The sequence below is a fragment of the Aythya marila genome (genome assembly GCF_965140915.1).
Source record: "Aythya marila genome assembly, chromosome: 30".
NCBI lineage: Eukaryota > Metazoa > Chordata > Aves > Anseriformes > Anatidae > Aythya > Aythya marila.
In genome coordinates this window covers 1504501-1525181 of record NC_139071.1, presented here as the reverse complement: position 1 = coordinate 1525181, position 20681 = coordinate 1504501, and the positions used below count along the sequence as shown (strand labels likewise).

Genomic DNA, 20681 nt, shown 5'->3' with positions numbered 1-20681 from the left:
CCCCAGCCCCCCTCCTCAACCCCCCAGTTCCCCCCAGTTCCCAATCCCAATCCCAATCCCAATCCCAATCCCAATCCCAATCCCAATCCCTCCCCCCCCCCCCCCCCCCCCAGAGCCGCGCGGCCCCTTTAAACCCCTCCCCTCCCCCTCCCCCTGCCCCTCCCCTCCCCTCCCCCTCCCGCTCCGCCGCCGCCCGCTCGGCTCCGAGGCCGCGGCGCTCGCCATGGCCGCCGCCGCCCCCCCCCTCCTCCTCCTCCGCCACCACCACCGGCCCCCGCCCTCCCCCCCGGTGTCGCCGCCGTTGCTGCTGCCCCTCCTCGCCCTGCTCCTGGCCGGGGCTCCCGGTGGGGCTCGCGGTGAGTGAGGGAGGGGGGGGGGGGGCTGGAGGCGGCGGCGGCCCCGGCTGTAACATGGCGGGCGGGCCCCGCCCCCGCCCGCACCGGGAAATGGGGGGGGGGGGGGGGTAAATTGGGGAGGGGGGGGCCGGGGGGGTAATTGGGGAGGGGAGGGGAGACCCTCAGGGGGGTGATGGGGGGGACTGGGGGGGTTGTGGGGGGGGGATTGGGGGGTTATGGGGGGGGAATTGGGGGGGTTATGGGGAGCTGGGGGGGGAATTGGGGGGGCTTTGGGGGCTCTAGGGGGTACTGGGGGGGTTGTGGGGGGGAATTGGGGGAACTGGGGAGGTTATGGGGGGGGATTGGGGGGGTTAGGGGGGAACTGGAGGGGTTATGGAGAGAATTGAGGGGGGCTAGGGGGGAATTGGAGGGGGAATGGGGGGGAATTGGGAGAGCTGGGGGGGTTGGGGGCGCTAGGAGGGGAACTGGGGGGGAATTGGGGGAACTGGAGGGGGTATGGGGGGGATATGGGGAGAAATTGGGGGAGCTAGAGGGGAAGTGGGGGGGGATTGGGGGCGCTAGGGGGGAACTGGAGGGGGTATGGGGGGGAATTGGGGGCGCTAGAGGGGAACTGGGGGAGGCTTGGGGGTGCTAGGAGGGAACTGGGGGGGGTATTGGGGAGAATTGGGGGAACTGGAGGGGGGTATGGGGGGAATTGGGGGAGCTAGGAGGGGTTGGGGGCGCTAGGGGGAAACTGGTGGAGTATTGAGGGGGAATTGGGGGAACTAGAGGGGATATGGGGGGGGATTGGGGGAGCTGGGGGGGGTTGGGGGCACTAGAGGGGAACTAGGGGAGTTAGGGGGGCTCTAGGGAGGAGCTGGGGGGCTTAGGGGGCTCTAGGGGCAACTGGGGGGGTTATGGGGGGAGCTGGGGGTGGGGTGGGGGCTCTAGGGAGGAACTGGGGGCCTGAGAGGAGCTGGGCGGGCAACTGGGGGCATTATGGGGGGGGATTGGGGGAATTGAGGGATTTGAGGGGGAACTGAGAGGGTTGTAGGGGGGAATTGGGGGAGCTGATGGAGGCTTTGGGGGTTCTAGAGCTGGGGGGAGAATTAGAGGGCTGGGGGTGTGAGTAGGGGGTCTGGAGGGGCTGTAGGGGGAACTGGGGGGGCTCAAAAGGGGATCTGGGGGGGAGCTGGAGGAGGAGAGGGGAACTGGGGAGCTGGGAGGGGGTAACTGGGGGGCTGAGGGGTGCTGGGGAGGCAGAGCAGGGAAACTGGGGGTCTAGGGGAGCGTATTAGGAGGGTTATGGGGGGGAGAGAACCAAAGGGGAGGCCCTGGGGGGAGAAATAGGCTATGGGGGGGCATGAGGTCAGCTGGGGGGGCCAGGAAGGGTCTGGGGTTGGGGTCTGTTGTTGGTCTATCATGACATTTCCCCCCCCCTTTCAAAAAGGGGGGGGCTTCATCATACAGGGGAGGCCCCAGGGGGGCTTGGGGTGCAGGGAAGGGGGAGATGGGGGCTGAAGGGGGGGGTCTGGAGGCATCAAGGGTGTGTAGGGTGCTGGTGGAGCCTTTGGGGGGGGCACAGAGGGGAAACGGGGGCTGATTTGGGGGAATCCACCGGGTCTGCGAGGGCTGCTTGGGGAGAGACCCGCCGGCTGGGGGGGGCTTCTGGAATGAGAAGGGACCGGGGGGGGGGGGCTGGGAACGTCTGTGGGGCCTTGTGGGGCCCAAAAACGCCTTTGGGGCCCCCCCTGATTGTAGGGGGGGGGCAGAAATTCCCCCATGTCCATGCTGAGAGACGTGTTGGTGGCCGTGACCAGGCCGAAATGGGGGGGGGCTGACCCTTTGCAGCACCAGTGCCCCCTCCTCGGGCCGCCTTTTTTTTTGGTGTTTTGGTTTTTTTTTGAGAAAGGACCCTTTCTTTCAAACAAAACACCCGCCCCCCAAAAAAAAAAAAAGAAATCGCCACGGCATTGTTGGCAAATATTTGTTTGGAGGGAGGGCGAACTCTTTTGTCTCGGCTGCTCGCGGCCTTCGCCGCGCGCCTTTGCCTTTCCCCGAGGAGGGGGGGGGGAAGCAAAAATCCCCATGTTTGTGCTTTTTATGAGGAAAAAAAAGCCCTTTTTCCTCATGGTGTGGTGTCCAATGCCACAGGGGGGGCACCTGTTGGCAGGGAGGGTGGCCCCGGCCTGGTCGGCCACCGAGGGGCTTTGCTTTCAGGGTGTGGGGGGGGCGATGGCCGCTTGTGCGAGGCCGGTGCCTGTTGCAGGAGGAGCCTTCCTCTCCTCCTCATCCTCTCGCCCGTCGTTTTGGGCACTCGGAGGCGGTTTTGGGGAGGTTTTCACCTCTCCTCGTGCAGATCTGGACTTGTTGCCCCCCCTCCCTGAGCAGCCCTGCTGGACGTGGGCGCCTCAGCGAGGCCGCCGGCTTCTCCTGAGGGGCGGGGGGACCGCAGGGGTCTCGCCACGGCTCTGCCGTCAGGTTTTCCTCCGAGCTGGTGTTTGGGGGGAAAAAAATAAATCTATAAACAAACAGGAAAGGGCCGATTGACCCCGGGAGCTCGGCGGACCCGGCCGTGCCTTTGATCCGGGCTCCTATTGTTTCCGCCCAGCGCACGCAGCCACACTGCCTGCCGGAAAGCTGCAGCCTCGGGGACCCCCAGGGAGCCGTTTTGGGGACCCCAGGGAGGTGTTTTGGGGTCTGGCATCGCGGCCACGGTTCTGATGGTGCCGTGACAGGGACCGGAGCCTCCGATCCTGCCAGCGTTGGCTGTTCGAGCAGCCATGATGCGAGCTCGGCGTGCCTCTGGGGCTGCCCTCGCTGTTGTGCTTTCTGTGAGGGATCTTTGCTGCTTATTTTGGTGTCGGTAGGAGAAAACATCCGAATTTCTGCAGTGTTTGGGTGCTGTAAACCCAGCGTGTGCGTTGATAAATAGAGAGGAAACCTCTCCCCCCCTCCACTTTCCTTTTTATAAAGAAAACACATGGTGCCCGTGCAGTGATTCGTCCCAGGTGGCTGTAGGTAGGCTTCGTTTTTTGGCCTGAAACGAAGCAAAAACAGTGGTTTTTGGGAACAATCTCAGACTGGCACGTTTTATTCTCAACACCTGCCTCGAGTACATATTCACCCAGATAAATCAGACCAAACGGAGCATGGGTCCGTGAGTTACATCTTCGAACTTTCCAAGAAAGATTCCTCCAACTGGAAATTAAAACCAGTGTCCAACGAGCATTCTTCAACTCCTTCGGCTCCTTGGCCAGACAGCCCGGATTTTCTTTTTTTTCTTTTTTTTTTTTTTCTTTTTTTTCCCTGGGTACGCGGCCACTGCCAGCAGTGGATGCGCCGGAAATCGCAGTTGCGAAAGGAGCGATGTGAAAAACGTCAATTCTCTGAACGCCAAAGTTCACTGGGTGGAAATCTGCTCCCCAGCACGCGGCCGGGGCGCTTATCAGTTGCTCTGTCTGCTCGGCTCAAGGGGGGAAGAAAGCAGCCCTGGCATTCAGCGGGGCCGAGCCTTTGGAGGCAGGCTGCTGCGTGCGGGCTCTTTGCAGGGGTGTGAGTGCTCTTTTGTCCCGATTATTTAAGCCCAAGCTTTCCAGCCTCCCTTTTCTTTGTGGATTATTTTTTTCCTCTTTCTTCCCAGCAGAAAAGCAGACTTTGGTGCACATCGAGGCCCCCCGACAATGTTTGCTTTGCTTTTTGAATGCTTGCTAGCTTCTCTGGGCTTCTTAGAAGTAACCTGTGGCCTGCTAGGTGTTGGAATATCGACAGCACAGTAAGCAGCTGGTTATTTAGACCCCAAAAATGTGCTAGCTGCCTGAGAATAGAGTCCTGGAAACCATCAGTAAGGGTCTGTCCATCTGCCTGGCTCGCAGGACTTTGTTCTGCGGTGCTGGTAGGGCATGGGTGGCTCCTGAACTGGTTTCTGAACAAGCCAAAACACAAAATAGGTGTCAGACCAGAGCATGGAGAGGGAGTTTGGAGCCATATGTCTGTTTTCTGAGTTGAAGAGCAACAGCAGCAGAAATGTCAAGGCTTCTTCTAATTACCCTATTAATGATGAGGCTCCTGTCAATTCGCTTGCTTGAAATTCATTTAAAGCTCTCCTTTTGTGTTACTTGACTAGATGCAAGGAAAAACCCTTCTTAAAAGGTGAAAGCACATCCTTCCCCCTCCCCTTTTTTTTTTTCCATTTAGTATGTCTTCGAGTCAGCCACGATATGTTCATGTTGGGTTCAGTGCATGCCAGGGGACTGCAGCCAGCTTGAAAAAGTTGGGACTCTTGTTGCTAACTTTAAATATCCTGGTATAATTTTTAGTTTCTGGATGACTTGCATGCAAGTGCTTTTTTTTTTTTTTTTTTTTTTCCTTCATAGCACAGCTAATTTTAACTCTGTTTCATTTAGCAGCAGTGGGTCAGTAGATTTCAGAAGCGCCAGCAAGGAACAGAAGAGATGTTGAGATCTGAAAGTAGATGGAGATGCTGATGAGGCAGCGAGATGTAGGGAAGGCATTCGAGATGGTGGCTCTGTATCTGCAGGAGAGCAAATCTTCTGGTTTCTTCTGCCCCTCGGCAGGGTAGCAGCTTTGTTTCTAAAATCTTCATTGGAGAGCTTTGGGTATTGTACTCCCTGCTTTTTTGGAAATGAAGCCCTGATTGTTTTCTTGAAGTATCATTTTTGGGGCCGTATGGTTGAACGAGGAGCATGCAGAGGCTCAGAACAGTCCTCGGCTCCCTCGCCACATGAGAATGGGTTTTATTTCGACTCTTGGGCAAAACCCTCGATGATAATGGTTATTCTTTATTTCAGCACAGCATATAATGAAACCCTGAAAGGTATTTCTTTCTTCCGAGCATGTTTACACATGTCCCTCTTCATTATAGCATCTAAAGAAACAGCAGAGGTACAAACCCAATTGTTTTCCATTTCTCTTGCTAACATTATGCTGCTGCAGCATTAAAACATCACTACCAGATTGGGTCTCATTAAGTTAGGTGCTGTACAGAGACATAATAAATTGCAGCTCCTGTTCCAGAGCCTTATGAAGGCTCAGAAGTCAGGGGAATCATTGTTCCTCCAGCCTCGATTCAAACTGTTGAAAAAGAACAGCAGCTTACAATCTCGGCGAAAAATCTGTTTATCTGGTAAATACGTGGGTGGGTATTGGCAATTTTACCAATGATCATCTTCAGGTTAATTATCTTAATACGTCTTGATCAGGTAGCATTTTCCCCCGGGAAGATGTCATCTTGCAGAGCGGAGATTTGGGGAGATTTGGGGAAATGTATTCCAAGAGGTGGTTAACACCATTACGTTAGATTTCGCTGTGAAACTTTTCCCCTGTCTAGCTGCATAGACATCTTGACACATGCATTCCTGTGCGAGAATAAATATGTGCAAAATGAGCTCAGATAGTTGCTGCAAAAAAAAAAAAAAAAAAAAGGAAAAAGAGAAAATGTTCTTTGGCTGTCAAAGCTTAATATTTTAGCTCCCTGGAGCCTGGAGCTCTAATCCAAGGACCCCCACCTGCTTGTTGGGATTGATTTTACGAAAGCAAGGTACATTTAGTGGGGGGATTTGGTACGAGGGGGTCTTCTCTTGTTCCCCCCTGCTGCAATTAGGGCGGGAGGATGCCTGGCTTGCGAGGCTTTGCTTCAGCAGGGCCACGAGCCCGATCCGTCCCTCTTTGGGAGAACAAAGCTTTCATTCGGAGGATCCGCAGCTTAATGCTAGGCTTGTTTAAACAGCTTCGTGTAAGGGCTGGGTTTGTCTCTGAGCAGAATGGCAGGAAGAGCACGGAGCAGATAGAGCAGGCTCGGCTGCCAACTTGTGCAGCACCTTTCGTGCAGACTCATCCCCAGGCGCTCCTGCGAGAGGGGAGCGCGGCACCGCCTGAGCTCGGAGCTGCTCTTTTGTTTTCCTCTGCCCCCATCTATTTTCTTCGGCCCGGTCGGTTGCTTTTATTTAAGTAGATTATATGTTTTGCTCAATAGGAGCTTTTCTTCCCCAATGAAAGGAACGCTGTTTGGCATGAAAAATTCTCTCCTTCGCTCCTGGCTTTGCCCGCGCGGTCCCGGCTGCGCTCGGGAGCCCCGCGGAGACCCCCAGCGTGGGGCTATCTACCCGTCGCTTCTCCGTCCCCCATCCGAAGGGAAAGAATGGCTACGGTGCTACTGATAGGTGAAGAATTTTCCCTTCTGGTTAATCAAACCTGAAATGCAAGCCCTGTGCAGGGGCTGCCCTGTAATTGTGCTGACTGCCGGAATCCCGGGCTGCGGCACCGCAGCAGGACCAGCCCTCGGTGGGTGATGCCTGGGGAGGAATTCGGCTCCAGGCGATGGCAGGCCTGGGGGTGGGCTCTTGCATGATAAAAAAATGCAGGCAGAATTGGCTCCTGGCTGCTCAAGGGAGGCTGGAGCTAGGCTGCGGGGTCTACCGAGGACTTAATAAGTCCTAAAATCGGAGGGCGCCTGCCTGCAGCCCTCCTGGAATGTCTGGAGAGCCCCTTGAGGGTCTCATGGGTGGCGTAGCAGCAGCACACGTGCCTGCTGGAGTCTTCGCTTCCTTTGTTCACACTGCTCTCCTTACCCTAGGGGTTTTGGAGAACTGTATAAAAAAAAAAAAAAGAGCAGCCGGCTCGGAGGGGGAGCTGGCAGCACCGCAAGGGGGAAACGAGGCCGGGCTTTGTGGGGCTTACCCCTCCTTGGGAAGAAACTTTGTCTTTCTGCCCAGAACAGATAAGGATCTTTTGTCTCCAGTCCCTGTGCACAGGGGGTTTTGGTATCGTACCTTGCAGGTAGACCGATGGCTTTGTGTTTGTGTTTTTGTTATTTATTTATTTTTAACTCTGCAAATGAAACCGAGAGGATGCAGCCAGTGCCTCGGCTTTTGTTCTTGAAAGGATGCTCAGTTTCGGGCCAGATACGGAAGAAAGAAAAAGTTTCCAAACCCAGCTTTATGAGAGCACTGAAGTGTTTTGTTTATTTTTGAGCTTCTGGAAGTGAAATTGCCGGAGCCTTAATCTCTGACTTAGAAATGAGTCTAACAGGAACCGGGTTCGGTTTTACTGCATCTCAATCAAGTTGCAAAGAGCCTGCATGGTGGAACGTGTTGCTTAAATGATTTTAATTTCTACCTTGAGGTTTTGATAAAGTAATAAAGGAGATGCTTTAAAACACTATTTCCTTTTAAGTAGACTTGAAGGTAGGAATGTGCCCTGGCTGCTCTCTCCTTTCTCGTGTTTTCCTAAAAGCTCCATTAGAACCAACCTTTGTTCCCCTGGGCGTGTGTGTCTTCTGGAAGACCTGTCCTTTTTGTGCCCCGCTGACCACTGGAAAGCGACGTGCTCTGAGCTGTGGGGTGGGTGAACACAGGGGGCTCCCCTTTATGAACATCACCCCATAAAAGCCGAGCAATCCTTGGGTACGGTGTGCTCGGCTCTCCTCCGTAGGGCTCGCTCTTGGGGTCATCCCTGTCCGTTTTCTGTCCTACATCCCTTTTCAGCTGCGTTTGCTTATGGTGGTTTTAAAGCCACCTCGCTCAGCAGCTCCTCTGTATTTCACTGGCTTTTCACTGCTGCTTTAGTTCTGGATCTGTCGGTTCAAACCCACTTGTGCCCGCATTCAGCCTCTCCGAAATACCGCAGCCTGCCTCGGAGCTGTTAAGCAGCACACGGCAAGAGCTAGGAAATGAAGAGCACAGCGTCCAGAGAGAATTGAGTGAGTAGCAACGTAATTAGCCTAACTGATTTACCTAGGACACTGGAGATAAGGGCTAACGGGTGTCTTCCTCCCAAACAAACCCCAAAGAAGTTGCTCAGGACCTGCTTATTTTTCCCTTCGGCTCACGGAGCCCCTTGCAGCCTGATTTTGCTGTGTTGGCTGGGGGAAAAGGGGCTCTCCCCGGGCCGTGAATATCCCTGGAGGTTTTGTAAACGTGCTGATGGCAGTGATGGTGCTGACAGAGGGCTCTGCGCTCCCCCTGCCCTGCAGGAAGGTGTCTGACACACACGAGCATCTTCGTGACTTTTGTCCCTGTCCTGCCGCTGGCAGAGCACGAACAGGCAGAGAGGCTTTAGCTGCCGGGCTGGGGAGAGTTAACCGTGCTGCTTGTATCTTTTGAAAAACCTTCTTCAAACCCTCTCTACCTGAAAGACCATTTCTGCAGCGGGTAAGTACATGTTTCGGAATCCCTCCGGGGAGGCTGAGGGATCTGATGAAAGGCGAAGAAAAAGCTGCGTGCTGCTCCCCAAGCCCCACCCTTCTTCTTGACATTGTTGTACTCGCTCTTTGTTCCCAACCCGGGCGATGCCTGGGGATTTGCTTACAGTTTTTCAGGCAGCTTGAGAAAAGCCCAGTGACAGCTGGAGAGGCCGAAAAAATGTGGGAATCCGCCTCGGAGAGTGTCTCCTGCGCTCCTCACCCAAATAATGTTCACGGAGAGCAGGCAGAAAGCCAGGAATGTATTTGACCCAAGGAAGCGTCTCGGATCGGGAAGGCAGTTACTAAATAAGCGACCGATCTGGTTGGGTGTAGCACGCTTGGCTTGTGGGGTTGGTTTGGGTTTTGGGTTGGCATCTGCTTGCTGCCTGTGGAGGTGGATGTCCCTCGCTGGGCTGCGTCGGGCAGCTCATCTGTGGCGTATCCGAGGTCCACGCAGGACCTTTGGGTGCTGTCGGTCTGCCAAGGGGAGCGAGTGCTCTGCCTCGGTTTGCTTTCCGCCCCTAGGTCGGATTGGGAGTGAGTCTTGGTAAAACGTAGCCGAGTTTGCAGGGATGACTTGGGTCATCTCTGCTAATGGTTGGTTGCAAAAAGGGCAAGACGAGGGCAGTGCCAAGTCACCTTCTGGAAAGGCGTTGCTCTTCCACGTTGTAGTCGGTGCTCAAGGCAGGTTCTTGCGTCTACAGCATCAAATATGACTTTTGCTGTTACTAAAGCCAATTCTTCCTACACCTAAGAAGTGGTCAGACTGAGGAAGAAAGTTTTCTTTTTGCTTGAACGCGTGGTTTCTGGCGAGTTTTAAGGAGCTGATCCTGTTTTGCTTTCTGCAGCTTTGACCTGTTTGTGCTCCGACTGCAAGCAAGCAAACTCCACGTGCGAGACGGACGGCGCGTGCATGGTGTCTGTCTTCAACCTGGACGGCGTCAAACATCACGTTCGGACCTGCATTCCTGAAGCAAAACTGATTCCTGCTGGGAAACCCTTCTATTGCCTGAGTTCAGAAGATCTGCGTAACACTCACTGCTGCTACTCCGATTTTTGCAACAAAATTGATTTAATGGTTCCCAGCGGTGAGTAGAGAGCGAAATAAATCGTCTGTTTGAAGTGCAGAGGGTGGAAGCTGTCTGTTTGGGGTCGGGAATGAGGTGTTCTTGGCACTGTTTTCACTTTTTCCCTTAGGTTGCTGTGTGAACTCGAGTGCTTGGCTTATTCCCTTGATTTGTAAAGTGGAAATAATAACAAACTACTTCAAATTAAAATGTGAAGTTGCTCGAGCTCCCCTGTGGCAGACAAAATGTCACCAGATGATGAGGTTGTACTTTAGGGTAGGAGAAGCTTCCAATGTTTGGCTGTGGTTTTTTTCCCCCCTCAACCTTCAGTCAGCAGCTCTGTGTTATGAGACTCCTCTGGCCTTATCAGCCCTGCTGCTGATATCGCACAGGCTCCTGAAAGCAGCAGCAGATACGTTCATCTGCAGTTCAATTTAAGCTTCTGCTGCACGGTGCTCTGTGTCTGCCATGGCCTGAGGTCAGTGCATGTTTTCTGGGCACGGCTCGGTTCCCTTTTTCCGGCGCTGCCTTGCTCTGCAGCCTGCCTTTTATCTGATAGATTTGCTTTCCTTCCTCCAGGACCGCAGATCTTTTCGGTGATGAGGCACGAGGATGGGAACAGTGCAGAGCTCTGGAGGAGAGCGTGTGGGGTGGAGGGGTGCCTGAATTCTGAGCACACAGAGAGGAAACAGCCCTGCCTTTGAGTCAGGGTGTGGGAAAAGGCTGCTGCTTTCCAGCTCTTGGGACGGAGAAGGCACGCAGTGCTTCCTCATACCTTGTTCCTCTCCGTTTGGGGCTGATATTTAGTGGGATGTTTAGAAGGGGACAGAGGCAGAGCTGAGTCCTTCCTTCTGGTTGTTTTTTTTTCTCCCACTTGGAGAGTTCCAGTAGAAGGTAGAACACGTGCTGTTCTAGCAAAGTTGGCCCAGAACAGGCTCCCACCCCCTTTTAAATAGCAGGTGCTGTAGTCCCCGATGCCACAGATGAAGCACCATCATCTTCTGTGGGTTTTCCCTGTAGTTTGCCTGCCTGCTGAACTGATCCTTCCCATGTTACCACTGTTATTTGATGCGTCCTTTACCATCCTGGAGCAGCAAGCTAAAATAGTCTTGGCTCTGAGAGGATAATTAAAACACAAGAAGAAGGTCCTTAAAAGAACACTGGAGGAGTGACAATTTTCTAAAAGAGCCTGTGTTTTTTTTTTCTCCTCCCTTTTCTCCCAAGGACACCTGAAAGATAACGAACCCCCATCCAGCTGGGGTCCTGTGGAGCTGGTGGCGGTGATTGCTGGACCCGTCTTCCTCGTGTTCGTGGTCATGATCATCGTCGTCTTCGTTTTCCACCACCACCAACGAGTCTACCACAACCGTCAGCGGCTGGATATGGAAGACCCCTCTTGTGAGATGTGCCTGTCGAAGGATAAGACTCTGCAAGATCTGGTCTATGATCTCTCCACCTCTGGCTCTGGCTCAGGTATTAAGATAGGACTGGAAATGACCTGGTAACGCGTCGTTGTAATGGAGCAGTCTGTTCTGGCTCTAGTCCTCGTAGCTTTGCACTGGTGGAAGGTCCTTGCCTCATCAGCCTGTTCAGGTTGGCTTGTCATGAGTAATATTTTAGTTTTGGTCACGCAGCAGAGTCTGTAACGTCAGCGTTCAGTGCTTAGACCAGGTAAGAGCAATGGTTCAACTCCTCCATAACTGGTGATGTGTAAAAACAGCCTCGTGTGGCTTTCCTCCTTGTCTGCAAAAGGATAACTCACACGGCTGCGTTTATTTCAAATTTAGTCCTGAAACTGGATTTGGGTTGGAAACAGACAATAATTGTTAACCCATGGGTTATTGGCTTTCAAAGGGAGGTGCAGGATTTCACCTGCATCAAATCTGGCAGGAAAATAGGAGAGATTCCAGCAGCTGAAAACCTTAGTGTGCAAATGCTCTTTGCGCAGCCTGTTTCATCCCAAAGAGTCCTTGGGCATTTCAAAGTGAACGGTGTGTTTGTGAACTTACAGTGTTCAGTTAAGTAAAAGAAGTCATTCCTAGAATAGCTAGGGGACTCATCATTTTATTCATGGCTTTGAACTATGAAAGCAGTTAGGTTAAGAAAAAAAAAAAAAAACACAAAAACACTGAATTTTACAGCAGATGGAAACTGTAGGATAATCCACAGCGGCAGAGAATATAGCAACCTGATATTCAGCCAGGGAATAAACCTTTGGCACCACATCTGCTATATATAAAGTGTTTAGGGATCTCTTTTGCACTCACTGTCCGCAGGTGAGCTCTGCATCTTACGTAAGAGGTGGCAACTTCGTTGGGACTGCTTTCTTAGGAGAAGTTCTGGGAATTTACTGCTTTTTAGTAGAATCTGTCTTCGAGTTCCCCTCTCCATATTCAGGCTGAAGCTTCTTTGATCTGCTGCGGAGCAGTAGTTCCCTGACTGCTGTGTGCCTAATCACTGGTGGTTTGCAAGCTACTTCAAAGCGATATGCAGATGCTCTCGGAGCAGCCAAATGGTACATCCTACACAGGCACAGGAGCTGCCACCATTTGCTGTTTTGGGTCTTAGGCAAGCTGAGCGTTACCAAATGCAGAGCCTTCTAGGTTTGATATAATGCTCCAGGGCTTCAGGAGTTCCTTTTGCTGCAGCAGACGTTCAGCTCTCCGTGTTCTTGTTCGTAGGTTTGCCACTTTTCGTCCAGCGGACCGTGGCTCGGACAATTGTCCTGCAGGAGATCATCGGCAAAGGCCGCTTCGGGGAAGTGTGGCGTGGCAGGTGGCGTGGAGGTGATGTGGCTGTAAAAATCTTCTCGTCACGTGAGGAGCGTTCCTGGTTTAGGGAGGCGGAAATCTATCAAACTGTTATGCTGCGACACGAGAACATCCTGGGATTTATCGCTGCAGATAACAAAGGTAAAATGTTCCCCAGTCCTGAGAGCAGAGACTTTATTAGCGTGTAGCCTGCTTCTAGTTGTTTCTTCGCTTGGATTTGCAGTTAAATGGTTAAAGAAAACCATCTACATGCTTTTCAGAGCTCTACATATTCAACTTTCCCACCAAAGGATGGTAAAATTTACTGCTGTTGTTGACTCGCTTGCCCCCAGGTTGGCTGTTGAGCTGCAGCCTTACCCAGTAGTTCTCTGTACCAAAAAGAAGGGGTGCAGGATGCTCAGGGGTTTTGTTCTGTCCCTGCATTGTACCCATCTGAGCAGTCTCCTTCCTGCAGATAATGGAACGTGGACTCAGCTGTGGCTTGTCTCTGATTACCACGAGCACGGATCTCTCTTTGACTACCTTAATCGATACACGGTGACTATTGAGGGGATGATCAAGCTTGCCCTGTCTGCTGCGAGCGGGCTGGCCCATCTACACATGGAGATCGTGGGTACTCAAGGTAAGAGCAAAGTCAAGAAGGGAGTTCTTACAGGGAGGATAAAGCAGAATTGCTTTCTTTTGGTATTGACCAGCAATGGATTGATTATTTTTGCTGGTGGTGGACTGGGTTCGCCTTCCTTCTGGGAATTAGACCAGCATTTCACATCTGCATCCTAAAATTGGGGCTACTTGGGTGGGAAGGTAGCACAGGCAGCAGCAGTTCTAAACTCCTTAAGTCCTCTTAAACATGCCTGATGCCTGGGATGGAGTTTATGTCCCTCTTGAGGCCTCTGGATGCTACTGCATCAGCAGTACCTCTGAAGCGTAAATGGAGTCTTTGCAAACCATGGGCGGGCAGCTCTGCTCTTTTTTTCATGGCTAAAGTGTATCCAAACAGGAAAATGTGTTGCAACACTGAGAATTTAACGCCATGAGATCCAGTCCTGCGGCTTTCGCCAGACCTTGCTCCCTGCTACTTATTGTTTTGTTCTCTTAGGAAAGCCTGGCATTGCTCACAGAGACTTGAAATCCAAGAACATCTTGGTGAAGAAGAATGGCACGTGTGCCATCGCTGACCTTGGCCTGGCCGTCCGGCACGATTCGGTTACGGATACGATTGATATTGCACCGAACCAAAGGGTCGGAACCAAACGGTAGGGGAGCAGCGTTTCCTGGCGTTCGAAGGCATCTCTGACAAATGCTGTTTAGCACTGGTGAAATTTTCTGTCTTCAGTATTTCCAGTGTCTTGCAGAGCGTCAGCATTGTGTTCAGAACTGGTATCCCTTCATCTCTGGGTGCCATCAGGCTGAGAGCTGTAGGCCAGCTTTGTAAACTCAGCACCAGGGGGCTCCTATAATCCTTGACAACACGCTTGGCGTTCTCAGACGCCTTTGGGGGCCTGTTGTCTGGAGCTTGATGTGCTTTTTGGATGTTTTTGCCTCTTTCCCAAGTATTCTCTTTTGAGTTTTATTCACTCCATCGCACCGTTGGGCCCAGTTCTGTACTGATTAAGACTGCACAATACCCAGTTTCATCTGCTGACAAGTGCTGTGCAGGAGAACTTGCCGTTTACTGTCTCAGAGTGAATCCCCTCTCCAAACTAACGTGCTGATCCTTGTCTCTTTCTGCAGATACATGGCACCTGAAGTCTTGGATGAAACCATTAACATGAAGCATTTTGATTCCTTCAAGTGTGCCGATATCTACGCTTTGGGCTTGGTCTACTGGGAGATTGCTCGAAGGTGCAACGCAGGAGGTAATACCCATTCAGGTGCTTGTGCCAACAGCCTGGCTTGCGTCTGGCTTCCCCATCCTCGATGGTCTCTGCTGGTTGGGTTTTGGAGACCCTGGAGCACAGGGCTGCAGGAAGATCCGTCCGTGTGCCTTGCTACCAAGGGAGGCAACAAAAGTGACCCAAAAAAGTGACCCTGTTAAGGCTGGCTTTTGTGGGGAAGTGGGAGTTAATGTTCCGGGCGGTGGCTGTTTTTTTGGATGGCTTTTAAGTAAGTGGTGGTGCCAATCCCGTGGCTAACTTTCTTCCCTTTGAATTGGTATGAATGAGTGACTTGGCGCATCCAGCTGCGAGCAGGAGCGCCGTGCTGTCATGCGTGCAGCCGTCCTGCCAACTGCAGCTCAAATCGAGGTTCCTCGACCCTCCCTCTGTGGTGGGAGGTGTCGATCGCGGCACGCTGACTCTGTTCCAGTTTGGGCAGCTGTATTTTATTTCCCTGAATTTTTTTTCTTGTAAACTCGAATCCCAGATTCTTCGTTTCTGTTCTAAATAGCTGCAAAGCCTTGACGCATCTCAGGCAGTGAGTCATGTAGTCTAAACCAGAATCTGTCTGCCTTCAGTGAGCTCTGTGGGGATGAGCCACTCTCCCAGGAATTGCATTTCCCCTTCCCTTCCCTTCAGGTATCCACGAAGAATATCAGCTTCCATACTATGACCTCGTACCCTCTGATCCTTCGATTGAGGAGATGCGGAAGGTTGTATGTGACCAGAAATTAAGGCCTAACATCCCAAACTGGTGGCAAAGCTACGAGGTAAGATCTGCTTTCACCTTCACGTCCCCTTTTCGCCTCGATAAGGTGAGGAAAGAGCGAGTACCGCAGGCTGAGCTCTAGTTTTAGGAGGGGCAGAGGGCTGTGCCTGCCTCAGCTGGGCATCTGTAGTCTTGGGGTCGAGGAGGGGACTGATGTCTGCCCTTGTTTCTTGCCTAGGCACTACGGGTGATGGGTAAGATGATGCGAGAGTGCTGGTACGCCAACGGAGCGGCTCGCCTCACCGCCCTCCGCATTAAGAAAACCCTCTCACAGCTCAGTGTCCAGGAAGATGTGAAAATCTAGGCTCTGAGCCCCAGCATGAGGAAACTGCACAAAGCTGCCATGCTAGAGTAGACGTGTGATGGAGGCCTACCTCGTGTTTCTGCCCAATCTACTGCTACCAACCAGACAGCGGGACCTACAGGCTGCTAGGTGGGGTGACAGAGCCTCTTGAATTGCTCTCTTCCCTGCTTGGGTATGAAACAATCAGAAACCTTTTTATGATCACCTCCTAACAGCGTGAAGACTTGAGAGGGACTTTAACCTGAGGGATCTCAGCCATGATCGTAACTCTTGTTTCTTTAATGGAAATCCCTGTAAAGTTCAGTGCGCGTGACGCACCCGTTGGCAGTGTTTGAGGCCGGGGTGCTAGGTGCTGGGAGTGGGAAGGGAAAGGGAAGGTTTTCTTGCCATGCTCCGAGGGTTTTCCGAGGACTTGGCACATTCATGCAGAAAAAGCATTGCAAAAACAAATGGTGCTCCCTTCTGAGAGGCTGAGCCTGAACAGTTTATCAGCTTCGTGAAACCATTTCCCTCCTTTTTCTTAAGCTTGAAAAATTCTAAGTCAAAAAAAAAAACAAAAAAACAAAAAAAAAAACAAGAAAACAAAAACCTGACTGGCTGTCAGTGTGCGCAATGGTGTATGCATGCGCAAGGTGCGCGTGTCCCCTGTGCCTGTTCATCTCCTTCCGTAGACGTGCAGTGTCTGCCCGTAGGGTGGCTCATCTCCGTTCGTGCTTTCTGTGCATGTGCAAATCTCGAGTGTCCTTTTTTTGAGCTGTGCGTGCTGGTGCTCTCCTTGTTCCGTAGTGAGCGTTGTCTGGCTTGGACAGGCTGCTTAGAACCAGATCCTTAGCTCTCCGATGGGTGCTGTGGCCTTGCCGCCCGTTCGCCGGCTGCAGGGACTTCCCATCAGGTTGCCTCACTGCCACCCCCTCCCTTTTTTTTTTTTCCTTTTTTTCTTTTTTTTTTTTTTAAGACAAAACAAAACAAGCAAGGAACTGACTTCACTCCGGAGCCCGGGCTTTTTGCCTTGAGCCTCTGGGGGTTTGAATTCTTGGTAGCGTGGAAAGAAAGCCGGGGGAGAGAAAGCCACGGAGCTGAGTTGCATTTCAGAGACGGAGCAGGCACTGCGCCCGGCTGGAAGGAGATCAGGCCATGGGGAAACGCAGGAGAGACCGTTCCTGTAGGAACGCGATTCCTGAGTCCACCATCAAGCCATCGAGGCACCCTTGGGGCATAGCACGAGGGGCCGGGTGTCCGGCGCTGCTCTGCGCCTCCCGAGAGGCGCTCGGCACTTGGCAGGAGCTGACGGTGGGGTGTGGGGTTTGGAAATCAACGTCCAGCTTTTTAATATACATATATAAATATCTCATAATCTGGAAGTGGCTGTGTATAACTTGTGGGGTGGGGGGGAACTGCATGACTTTTTTTTTTTTTTTTTTTTTTTTGATTAAATGCCGAATCAGGGTGAGGTAGAGTTGGTTCGACTGGGCTGAGCGAAACCAGAAGCAGCTCGAGGACTGAGCCTGTCGTGCTGACTGCAGCACCGCAGGCCAGCTGGGAAGTCTCGGTTGTTGGTTAGGTCAGTATCTATGGTATATAACTCTGAAGCCATAACTTTTAACTGGAGTGGTTTTTGATTATTTTTTTTTTTTAATTATTATTTTCTGGGAGGGCCTGGATTTTAACTTTTTTTAATGTTGTTAATTCTTTATAAGAGAAGACAAAAAAAAAAAAAAAAAAACAATCTATGATTATTACCTCTTGACCTGTTTGTTTGTAAAGAAATCACTGCAAAAAAAAAGAAAAAAAAAGAAAAAAAAAAAAAAAAAAGAAAACCAAATGCACACAGCTCGATTTACACTGGAACTGTTTCTACTCAAACCTTGCGCCTGTTCTGTAAGGTGAGGTTTCATCTCTGCTCCGGCCACCGGGGTTTATTTTTTTTTTAAAAACACTCTGTTCTTGCTGTCTGTGTATGTCTGTGTGTCTGTCTTTCCCCAGACCCCCGATCTTGTCTGTGACTTTATCCGTGTAAAGTGAGGAGTGTTTTTTTTTTTTTTTTTGCATCGTGTTCGGAGCCATTTTGCATCCTCCCGTGGATTTTTCGCTGTCGGGCAGCACGAGGCTGCCTCGGGAGGGCCTGGTTCGTGGAGCAGCGTGGAAGTGTGTGCGCTTTGTGAATGTACAGCTCCCCTTCCCCTCCCGATTTGTTCTGACTCCTTTCCCAGCCAGAGGTTACCTCGTGTCTCCGGTACCGTCCGTCCCTTCACCAAACCCTTCTGCATTTAGAAACCGCGGTGGTGGGCGCTTCACAGACAACCCTAAAACCTCTCCAGCTGCTGGAAGGGGACCCTGCCGATGGCCCCATCCCAGCGGGTTGGGGAGGAATTTTTAGGACCCGTGAATTAAACTGCCCTAGGAAAGCCCACCGCGCCGCTAGGTACGTCCGCCGCGCGCTCCGCCGCGAGCGCCGCGCGTTTTCCTTCCAGAGTACGAGTCTCCTGTCCCTGTTAACTGTGCAGGCTGCTTTTCGAGGACACTAAATCAGCTACGTGACTTGCACTGATTCCCTCAGCCGCCCCTCCAACTGTAGCCACACATGCATCTGCCTCAGCGCTAAACCAAACAGCAGACAGCGGAGCGGATCAGGTTAGAAGGGGTGAGGGCAGGACGGCAGGGCATCCCCTCCGAGGAGGATTAGAGAAGCCTTGTTTTTTTTTTTTTGTAGAGAAACGCCATCCGAAGACGCTCAAAACCGAGCAGGATCTGAGGTGGGAACTCTATGTAGCATTTATCCAGCACTTTTCATGCAAAACACGTGCCGGGGAGGTGCAGTGCTTACTTAGCTGACTGGTAGCAAACATAGGAATCGCTGCCCGGCTCTGAAATGTGCCCGGCTCAGGTGGCTGCAGCTGTTTTAAAAAATAAAAATGCAACACTACAGACAGTTCAGGACGAGAGGCTGACGCCGCAGCGGGTCGGGGACGAGGAGGGGAGACGTCAGATACTCGTGAAATCGCCTTGGGGAGGGGCAGAGGTACGGAGCTCGTGCTTCTTGTCTGTGGCGCAGGGTTAATCGGTGGTACGCTGGCTTCAGAACAGATCTCATGGTACTTAATCTGCCCCTTTTTATTTGTTTGGTTTTTGTATATTTTATTAGAAAACGGACTGTAAAATAGCCACTTAGACACTTTACCTCTTCAGTATGCAAATGTAAATACGATGTAATATAGGAAATCTTTTGTTTAATATAAAAACGAGGCTGTCGATTTCTGCTGTACATTATTAAAAGTTTGTTTTATTCACGTGAGGTGTTGGAGTCTCTCGCTGTTTGCTGCGGAGGGGTAGGAACTGGGCGGCCAGGACCCAGCTGGGTGCTGTGGGGCGAAGCTCCCGGTGCTATGGGGCAGGTGGAGGGGGCGTCTCGAATCCAGGACCGCTGTGCTCCAGCCCCAACCCCCAATTTTTCAGCTGTTTGCTGAAAGCCAGCAGCAACCCAGACATTTGTTCAGCTCCGGGAGGGACCAGACCAGAGCCACTCGGGGTCAGCTCTGTCCCTGGTGACCCTGGCGTGATGCTGGGGCCACTGTCTGGCAGAGGAATTGTCCCCTGAGCCCGGGAGTGATCCCATGGGGCTTGCTAAAACAATCCCTCTGGAAGATGAGGGGACAGAGGGGGGGTCCCAGCCCAGGTCCAGTGACCAGGAGCAAGAGGAACCTCTCCGAGGCATCCCCTGGGCTGGTGCCTCGATGCCCACGTGGGCACACAGCTTCTAAGGAGGCTAAATTGCAGCCCAAACTGCTCCCCGTGAAAATCCTGTCTGCTTGGAGGGCGACTGGTGCTCCTCCTGGATTAATTCTCCCTAATTAGAGCCTCCTGTTGATGAGCACGTGAGTGGATCAAGGGCAAAATCCTTCTGTGCCTGGGGTCCCTCGCGGCACCGAGGGGCAGCCCCCAGCTGGGCTCACCCAGCTTTGTTTGCAGCCCCGGGTCTGCTGCAAAAATAACCCTGGTCCAAAAAAAAAAAACGAGGCACTGGGTGAGTCGAGTGAATGCTTTTTTTGTTTGTTTTTTTTTTGTGGGTTTTGTTTTGGTTTTGTTTTAAAGCAAAATCCGCCTTTACCTCTCGTCTAGGAAATGAGACAAGAGAGCTGGGGTGGCTCGGGAGGGAGGTGGGGATGCGGATCCAGAGCAGAATTAGGCTAAATTTGTGCATTTTCTGCCATTTGTGCTTCTCTGGGCACACGAGTGCTGCTCTGCACGTAAATCTGTGTCTTTTAAATACATTTTTCCTTCGTGACCTGCTTATGGGACCAGCTAAGGCTCAGAATGGGGTGGTTTTCACTGGGCATCAAGCACGGGCTGGTGTTTTTCAGGCTGGACCCTCTTGAATTTTTGAGGCAGGTAAATCTTGAAAACAGAGCTGTGAAGTTCCAGCCGCGGTGTTGGCTCAGTTTTGGGGCAATCCACGCTCCCCAGCTTTCACATTCCCAGGTTGGTTGTAAATGTGCTTGTTACTCTGTGTCCTGGGACCCAAATTTCGCCGCGGAGCCGAATTTCAGGGACCCAAATTTCTCTCCTTGTGTGTCAGTCCCCTCCACATCGCTACCAGCTTAACCCTAAGGCCCGGTGCTGGAGAAAACTGCTCTGTAGGATCACATTTTTTGTTCTGATACCTTCAAACGAGGCCGTTTCGGGAAATGTGAATAATTATTTTGGAGAAATAAAGGTTTATGCACCCAAGGTGCCAGGGAAGGGGAGAAGGGGGTGATACCCCTTGCTAGCACCACACTTTTCTCCTCGAACACTATTTTTGGGAGGTGCTGCCCTATTCCACGTCCTCCCCCGGTGCTATTTAGTGAAAATCAAAAAATGCTATTACGAAAAATGGGGATGGGGGGGAAGGGGGGAGCCCAGCTCGGCACCCAGGGGCTTCTCTTCACCCCTCCTCGGCCTCCGTCCCCTCCCCACTGCTGCCGGGCCCCTGGCCCTGCTCTGGAGCCCCCTCCCCGGGGCTGGGAGGGGGCCATGGGGACCCCAAAATTTCCCCCCCCGCTCAAGGGGGCCCCATTCTGGGCACCTCAGGACCTGGGGGCGGGGCCAGGACCGAGAAGGGCGGGGCCAAAATCCCGATGGGGCGTGGTCAGGACCAGGAGGGGGCGTGGTCAAGACTAGGAGGGGCGTGGGTTTTAGCATTGGGGGCGTGTCCTCGCGGGAAGGGGGCATGTCTTAGCGGGATGGGGGCGTGTTCTAACGGGATTGTGGGCGTGTCTTTGTTGGGAGGGGGCGTGGCCTGGCTGGTTTGTGGCTGTGTCCTGGCGGGATTGTGGGCGTGTCCTGGTGAGAAGGGGGCGTGTCCTCACCGCTTTGGGG

General features: G+C 52.5%; 1 protein-coding gene across 4 annotated transcripts; it reads left to right on the top strand.

Annotated features, from left to right (window-relative positions):
* Positions 1 to 262: 262 nt before the first annotated feature.
* ACVR1B (activin A receptor type 1B) lies at positions 263 to 18613 on the top strand. 4 transcript variants are annotated; one of them, XR_014319169.1, is made up of 11 exons: positions 263 to 356; positions 9387 to 9626; positions 10830 to 11078; positions 12287 to 12517; positions 12831 to 12998; positions 13476 to 13632; positions 14111 to 14235; positions 14893 to 15023; positions 15201 to 15455; positions 16772 to 16887; positions 17091 to 18613. XR_014319169.1 is itself a non-coding variant. In XM_082781359.1 (9 exons), exons 2-9 carry the CDS (start codon positions 9452 to 9454, stop codon positions 15324 to 15326), a joined length of 1362 nt encoding a protein of 453 aa, XP_082637485.1. In that variant the 5' UTR covers positions 263 to 356; positions 9387 to 9451; the 3' UTR covers positions 15327 to 15914. The 4 variants fall into 4 exon arrangements, 1 of the variants encoding a protein (XP_082637485.1); XR_014319170.1 differs by having other exon boundaries at positions 16772 to 17748; positions 17831 to 18613; XR_014319171.1 differs by having other exon boundaries at positions 16772 to 18613.
* Positions 18614 to 20681: the final 2068 nt, after the last annotated feature.